Genomic DNA, 8,493 nt, shown 5'->3' with positions numbered 1-8,493 from the left:
AAAAAGAAGAAAGGCGGTGTACCCAGCGGCGTACCCAGCGGCAGCAGCGTACCCAGCGGCAGCGGCGCACCCAGCGGCAGCACTCCTGTCCCCGCCGGCGGCGAGGACGGCTTCGGGGGAAAAGGCGCGAGCGTGGAGGTGCTCCTAGCGCTGGCGGACCTGAAGTCCACCCTGTCGGGGATGAACCAGCGCATCCAGCTGCTGGAATACAGCGGCGCAGGCCCGTCCAACGGAGGTTCAGGGCCAAGCGGGGCTCCACCGAGGGACAGCGAGGCTCCCTTCATCCCTCGCAGGAATCTGGGAACCGCAGTCGCGGCGCCAGCAGCGGGGTCTCCGTTCATCTCCCCGGCGGCTGCCATCCCCGATGCGCTGAGAAGCCAGATTCTCGCAGGTAAATAAGCACCGCTTGTTTGGCTCTATTGCTGGCTGGGGTTAAACCACCGCTAAATATGCTCTAAATGTGTTGGCAGGTCAGGATGTGAATCTGGTCAAGATTCTCTTATGCGCCGCTGAATCCTCGGCTGAGAGGTTCCTCGACTGCGGGGACTTTTCAGTTATTCTGAAGGACAACGATCCTAGATTGTCTAAGTCACTGACATTGCCGGAGTTTAATGTGGCCTTTGGGGTTTATCGCGATACTATGTGCGAGTTCTATCAGGAGCGCAGGGCAGAGTTGGACACCTACATGTCCATAATTTCCGACTTAGCTTACACTTATGGGGGAGGACTCTTCTATGAGTATCACAAGAGTTTCTCCTCGAAGGCAGCGATGCACATTCAGCGCTTCAACCAGCGCATCGATTGGTCTGTTCAAGACCTTAGTCTGATTAGCCGACATTTCACGGCGCACCCGCCGCTGTCATGCTCGGTCTGTGACTCACACAGCCACAGGACCGATTTATGCCCCAAGACCGGTTCCCAGAATCCGGCTAGTAAGCCCAAATCCTTCCCGCCCGCTAATCAGCACCCGCAGATGGGGTACGGGCAGTCAGCGAACCCAAGACAGCAGGTGCCGTATGGTCCTACTCGCAATATTCCTTTGTGTATACAGTTCAATGAGAATGTCTGTACATTTCCTAAATGCAAATATATGCATACTTGCAGCTGGTGCGGGGACAGCCACCCCAAATCTGTGTGTCCCAGGAGGACGAGGCCGGAGTCCAAGAGTGGGAAAAAATAAAAAAGATGCATCCCTCAACTCCAGTGGACGTGCCGGCTCTCTCTGCTGCCTTATCAGACCATCCGAACAAATGCTGGGTTAAATATCTGGTTACGGGTTTGACTCAGGGGTTTCTAGCGGGGCTTTGTTGGTTGCCTAATGTGTCGCATGTGTGCAATAATCTCAAGTCAGCTCTCGCGGAGCCATCCATAGTGGATTCTCTCCTGGCGAAAGAGAAGGGAAAGGGGCACTTAATAGGTCCGTTCGACGAAGCGCCGTTTGGCGTGTTCAGAGTTAGCCCCATAGGGCTAGCCACTCGGAAATACTCGGGGAAAAAACGCCTCATTTTCGACCTTTCCGCCCCGCATGGTGGCACCGTTCCTAGCATTAACAGTTTAATACCGCTGCCACCGTTTTCTCTCTTTTACGCTTCAGTAGATCAGGCTGCTCAGATGATAAAATCCGCGGGGCCAGGAGCCTGGCTGGCTAAAGCGGACATTGTGGACGCGTTCAAAGTTATGCCGTTACACCCTTCACAATGGCACCTGTTTGGCATTCAATGGCGTTTCTAAACTGTATTTTGCGGTAAAGCTAACGTTCGGGTGCCGCAGCAGCCCCCGCATTTTCGACACGCTGTCGGAAGCGCTATGCTGGATCTTGTATAACACGTTTAAACTCCCCTTCGTTCTCCACTTGTTAGACGATTTTCTAACTATTGATTTTGCTAATGCACCGCCCGCTAGAGGTATTGAGACAGTGCGCAAAGTGTTCAATAGTCTCGGAGTGCCGCTCTCCGAAGAAAAAACGGTCGGCCCCTTAACTAGGATCGAATTCTTAGGAATCATGCTGGATAGTGTTCTAATGCAGGCCGCCTTGCCGTTAGAGAAACTCCTAAGAATTAGAGAGATTATTAAGGAAACAGCGGAGGCGCCAGCAGTTTCAAAAAGGGCGCTGCTATCCTTGCTAGGTCACCTTAACTTTGCGATGCGCATTATTCCCCACGGCCGCTCGTTTGTGTCTAGATTAATCGACCTATCAAAGGGAAAAAAGGCTCTCTCAGATATTATTGAATTAGACGAGGGGAGCCGGTCAGATCTCAAGTTCTGGTCACTGTTTCTGGCTCAATGGAACGGAATCTCCTTCTTCTACAATGAGGAAGAGGAGGCCTCCGAAGCCATGCAGTTCTTTACGGACGCGGCCCCCTCCGTCGGGTTCGGGGGATTCTTTAAAGGGGAATGGTTTGCCAGTTCATGGCCAAATGAAATGCTAATGCTACCTCAAGGTTGTAAATCTATTGCATTATTTGAACTGTACCCCATTGTTGTAGCTGCCTCCCTATGGGGAGACAAGTGGGCCCGGAGGAAAATCTCCGTTCGATGCGATAACGAAGCAACAGTTCAAGTTATTAATAAAGGGCGCTCTTCAATTAGCATTATTAATAAATTCGTAAGACGCCTTACCTGGCTAGGCTTGCAGAACAATTTCATCATGCGGGCAGAGTCCATTCCAGGCAAACAAAATCGTATTGCTGACGCTCTGTCCCGTTTAAAGTTCCAGGAATTCCGCATGCTATGTCCGGAGGCCGCAGCCAGAGGCCTGGCGGTTCCACCGTTCGCGGAGATGTCGCTGGATTAATTCAGGAAAGGCCCCTGGTCTCCTTATGGGAGGCCGCAGAGAAATACATGCGTAAGGGCCTTGCCCCAAGCACCATTAAATCCTATGACTCAGCATGGTGGTTTTTCTGCAATTTTTGTGAACGTTTTGCATGTCCCTTGCTTCCCCTCAATATCCCAATGGTGTGTGCGTTCATAGTTCATGCTTTCGAATCTAGGAAGTTACAGGCCGGGTCCATTAAAGCAATTATTTCGGGCATTCAATTCCATCTCCGTTGCCGTGACCCGACGGTACCAAGTATTCTAAGCAACCCAGCCATTCACCTGTTGCTCAACGGCATCAAGAAGGAGCGAACTCAAGGCAATGATAGCCGCTTACCTATCACTATAGCGGTGCTTCACAGGTTGGTGGGGAAATTAAGGGGAGGCCTATTCGCATGGCACATTAATGTCATGTTGGAAGCTGTTCTATTATTCGCCTTCTATGCTTTCCTACGTTGCGGGGAATACACGGCGAGCACCCTGACTTTCGACCCATCTGAGGGCCTCTGCTTTTCTGATTTAGTAATGGAAGATACGCATTATACTGTTTTGCTAAAAAAGTCAAAAACTGATAAATTTAGCGTAGGCACGCCGGTAGTGGTGGCAAAAACTAACTCACTTTTTTGTCCTTTCACTTCCATGGCGAGATATTTGGCGGTCCGGCCGATGTCAGCTCCTAATGATCCACTGTTTCGCACCACCGAGGGGAGGCCCATGACAAGAGCCTGGTTCGCTGATAAGCTGAAGGCGTTGTGCCAGAGCGAAGGCCTGGCGCCGGCCCTCTACACGCCGCACTCCCTGCGTATCGGAGCAGCAACTTCAGCAGCCCTTCTGGTGCCTTCGGCTACAATCCAGTCCCTGGGTCGATGGTCATCGGCAGCCTATGTGCGTTACATCAGGTTCAGCAGGCCAGAGATTCTCCAAGCTCAGAGGCTCATGAGCAGCCAGGCGACGCTGGAGTGACCGAACCAGCGGTCGATTAAAGACTGATTGCGTCAAGCTGAGAGTAATCAGGGCGCTTCAGGCGGAGCCATGTATACTGTGGGAGGTTTTCTTCCCTAACAAAGCAAGGTGGTCGGGGGTGGTAGAATATTAAAAAGGGCTGCATAAATCATGTATAAAAAATATAAAATGCATAAAAATAAAAAATAAAAAAATTAAATGTATATAAATTAATAAAGTATTCTGGGTGCTGGGCGCAATGTTTTTGTATGCTTAGATAGGTTAGTTTAGTTATATGCGCTTCTGGTCACAGCAGTGTCCAAGCTGTTAGGCCCGCGGAAACAAATCATCCTCACCGATGATTAGGAGCCTTATGGATTCTAAAGCATTGCGTGTTTTGGGGGGGGACCCGCGTGGGTCCTTTCTTTGGGGGTATCGGATCATGTGTCCACGGAGAGCTTAATTCACGATATAACGTTATATATATCATGACCCGCGGTACACTGATCCGATGGTAGAATCCATATGCCACTCCTAGGTTCCGCTTGAAGTTTAGATAGTGCTGCATTTATCCATGCTTGCTGCTTATTTCATTATGCTATCTGCTGCTCATGTCATTAGTTGCTGCTGTATTTGCTGCTTATCTCTATGTGCTATATTGCTGCTTGTATGCTTCATTCTTGTCAATAAAGCCCATTCAACCTAATGGTCGTCCATCCTGAAATTGAGCGCAGGAAGTCATGACGTAGCTAGTTCAGGAGGGGCGAGCTAAGGGTTGACAGCGCGCCGGGGGGGCGGGGGCCAGCGGCCTCAGCCCCCCCCTTTACCCAGAGTACATTAGACCTAGCTGCACAGCTATAGTCAGTTGCTAAGCTCAACGCTGCCCCACCGCCATCCCCAGCGTCCACCTCAATGGATTATGCTTATCCCCGCTGGGGGTATCGGATCATGTGTCCACGGAGAGCTTAATTCACGATATAACGTTATATATATCATGACCCGCGGTACACTGATCCGATGGTAGAATCCATATGCCACTCCTAGGTTCCGCTTGAAGTTTAGATAGTGCTGCATTTATCCATGCTTGCTGCTTATTTCATTATGCTATCTGCTGCTCATGTCATTAGTTGCTGCTGTATTTGCTGCTTATCTCTATGTGCTATATTGCTGCTTGTATGCTTCATTCTTGTCAATAAAGCCCATTCAACCTAATGGTCGTCCCTCCTGAAATGTAAAAAACATGATCCTATTGCACAAAGATTTGGTGGCCCCCCTGTAGTAACTCTGAGGACCGCCTAGGGGTCCCGGACGCCCTGTTGAAGACCTCTGGTGTAACGCATACCTTTTCTCCATTGGGGTTACCCAGGACATAGCAGCCCATGATGTGGATGATGTTTGGTTCTGGGTTGACTTTGCTCATGAAGCGGCTAAGCCTCCTCCAGAACCTGGGCGAGTGTAGACGAAGGATATGACAAAACAGTTTCAACTCATGGACATACATCGACACCGTTTCTCAATATACAGTATGTGACCGATAATAACATATTCTCAATTCAAACATCAAACACAGAGATCTTTTTGGAAGTGCTGCCATATTTAGAAATATACAAGTATACAGAACATATATACAGGCGTAAGATCTGTGATTTGAGAATGATGCATATACTGTATTTTTACCACTTAAACCCTATATACAGATGTGCCCTTTCAAAACTTCACACACCCTGCCATTGGCAAGACAGTAGATCTTCAGGGGATTTGCAGAGAATTTAGATTGTAGATCAGCTATTTTTGCTAGTTTCTGCAAAAATAAGCTCTGTTCTCCATAAAAATAGGAAAAGCAAACCAGGGAAAGAAACCTGTGATAAAAATGCATTTACAGGACATTTTCAGGAAAAGAGCATTTGTACTTAGTTAGTCTCATAGTGAATATGCTATTTTAAATGGAGTACAATACATGTCATTGATTAAGAATCTGACAGCAGGGTCAAAGGAAAGAGTACTGAAATCTCAGCGGTAACTCACTGGCTCATGTCCTCTTCCTTCTCCACTTTGGCGAACGTTGCCACTTTATTCTTCAGCAGATATAGATGACCTGGACCTCCCTATGTGACACGCACGCACGCACGCACGCACACACGCACACACACACACACACACACACACACACACACACACACACACACACACACAATCTTACTATAGTTAACTACTCTAGTCTTTGCTAATGTCTATCTTCTTAATTAAGAGCTTGGGATACCAGTGGGAGTTACATCATTGATTCTCATTACTAGCACGGTACTCAGGGGACACTACTGTAGTTATGTAGCCTACAACTATACATTATTACAGTATTATAGTCCTGTGGTACATCAGCAAACTCAGCTCGGATGCATTTTATTATTTTGCATATTACCGGCACCCACTCATCTATTTCAGAGAGCAGCAAGCACGTGCACACATAGACATCAATGGGGGCTTGAGCCCCTGCCCCTTTATCTGTCAGTAAAAAGTGCCCTCTCCAGACCATGAATGCATTTTTTACTATGGTGAAATAAATGCAAATGGCCTCTTTCCATGCAATACCTGCAAGAGAATTGCCTTGTCCAAACTCTCCTGAACTTGAATGCAGCATCTTATGTTGAAAGAAATGCCCTCTCTGGGTAGAAATCCATGCCGTACGCCACATCTACAGTATTGGGCTTGATTATGCTTAGTTCAGTGTGGTATCACGCACCCAAAAAAGAGCTTTTCACCAAAGGCCCTTTTAGAAATGTCAGCCCCTGCCTCTCTAACATCTCTGCACGTCCCTGGCACCCACTCATCTATTTCAGAGAGCAGTGATGAGCCTCATCATGAACGAGTACAAAAGCAATATGTCACAAGGATTAGCATAATCCTTATGACATATAGACTGGGTTTGAATGTTATTAGCATGATTCACACATTTCTTAGACCATGTCTTTGTTACTTTCTATTCTTTAAAAAATACCCTTCCCTGTTTTTTTCTACTCACCTGACAGAAGATGAGCATTCTCCAAAACTTGCTTCCTCTCCTGTACGCTGTAAGCTTTTTATCAATCTCCTCTGTGAGAAGGAAAGAAAAATATATAGAAAGAGATATATAGAGAGATTGTGTTGTTTCTGGCCATGCAGTCAGCGGTCCCGCCACCCCTTCTATCCACTTTTCACTTAAACATTCTCCCGGCTTTCTTTCTGAGAATGCTAGCCTAGGATCTGAGTTTGCCATAAATGGTTAAAGAACCTGTTTTCACAAAAAATACAATCTAAAGTTTATACGCTTAGGCTCAATCCTGGCATGCATCTTACAGCATATTGAGGTTGAATCTTCAAAGTCCACCTTAGCTCGTAGCACTTGACGACCTTGCAGTCTTATTGATTGATTGATTGAATACTTTATTAAAAGTTTGCAAAAAAAGCCATTCATCAAGACATTTAAAGAATGTGAAACAATAATATACAATAATATGCAACAACATCATATATCAGAGTAGTAATAAGAATGCAAAGGTTCAAATGTAATTTAGATAGCATGTTATTTAGACAGATGCCAGGTTCATGTGTTGATCTGGTATCCCATAGTTTAAAATTTTTCAATGTACAGGTTCTTTATCTTTTGATAGTATACTATTATGACTGTTACTAGATTCTTGGTATGATCTTAGATTACACTGGCACTACGCTGTCTCTATGCATTTAATGAACAGTATGCAGTTTACCGTGGTTACTTTATGTCGCTCTGGGTAAAGAGCGTCTGCTAAATGCGTTAAAACAACCATGAAAGGCAAGCAGTTTACCCACCTAGGATGTCATCGAAAGTAGCATGTTCATGGTCCTGATGGAAGAAAACATGTCAAATCAAAACCGGATAATATTTCAAGAGTTACATGCTAGGGCGTGCATGCTAGGGCATTCACCAAATATTCGAATATCAAAGATTTGACGTTGTTCACCGAAGTCGAATATTCGCTTTTTTTTGTTCTCTTTAAAAAATATATCGTTTACAAAACTTGGCTATATAGGAAGTCATAAGAATGCGTTGTCATTGGTGGACGAATTTGTTAATGCTCTATACCATGGGTTCTCAAACCTTTTTAGGCCGTGACCCCCAAAATAAACGTATTTGAACTAGGGACCCCCACCCTCACAAGCACTAGGAATTGCAGGTATTACATTTAATGTGACTCGGTTCCGCAGATAAATATTGTGAAAATAGCAGATCTACATGCTCACAGTGAGCAGTAGATCGGCTATTTTCACAATGTTCACCTCTTACTTGCCCTAGGCCTAGTGCATGCATGTTTGCGTGCGTGCGTGCGTGCGTGCATGCCTGTCTGTCTGTGTGTGTGTTGGACTCACGTAGAGAATGGGAATGATGGATGGGTCATCTCTGCGGATGATGGTAGGAACGTACTCCGCCTTGGGGACTTTAGAAGAGATCAGCTAAAGTGAAGGAATAGGCAGGGAGGGGAGACACAGGAGAGCAAGGGGGGGGGAGAGGCTCTATCAAATTATTCAGGGTAATGCATCGCTGCACAGATATTATAGAGAGTGCCCTGACAGTGAACCCCTTTAGATGTATGATAAGTACAGCATTGTACGTATGTACTGCTATCACACAGAGCTCAGATTGAATGCATAGGCCTACCGTACATATCACAACATTTCTCAAAAGGATATTTCCTGCATCTTTTTTTTTTTTTGTCAAAATCCTAT

The 8,493-nt window shown here is 46.4% G+C and overlaps 1 protein-coding gene across 1 annotated transcript in view; it reads right to left on the bottom strand.

Annotated features, from left to right (window-relative positions):
• Positions 1-8,493, bottom strand: part of nsmfa (NMDA receptor synaptonuclear signaling and neuronal migration factor a) — a gene marked incomplete at both ends in the record, with an annotated part of 59,597 nt that overhangs the window by 3,284 nt on the left and 47,820 nt on the right. The window contains 5 exons of the mRNA XM_080742695.1: positions 5,099-5,201; positions 5,782-5,861; positions 6,773-6,843; positions 7,579-7,612; positions 8,137-8,220. Coding sequence (XP_080598821.1) covers positions 5,099-5,201; positions 5,782-5,861; positions 6,773-6,843; positions 7,579-7,612; positions 8,137-8,220 — 372 coding nt within the window. The remainder of the gene's footprint in view (positions 1-5,098; positions 5,202-5,781; positions 5,862-6,772; positions 6,844-7,578; positions 7,613-8,136; positions 8,221-8,493) is intronic.

This window comes from Nannobrachium achirus (genome assembly GCF_963921795.1).
Source record: "Nannobrachium achirus genome assembly, chromosome: 15".
In the NCBI taxonomy this organism is placed as follows: Eukaryota; Metazoa; Chordata; class Actinopteri; order Myctophiformes; family Myctophidae; genus Nannobrachium; species Nannobrachium achirus.
Note: the sequence above shows the minus strand (reverse complement) of the source record. Positions and strands in the feature narration are given on the sequence as shown.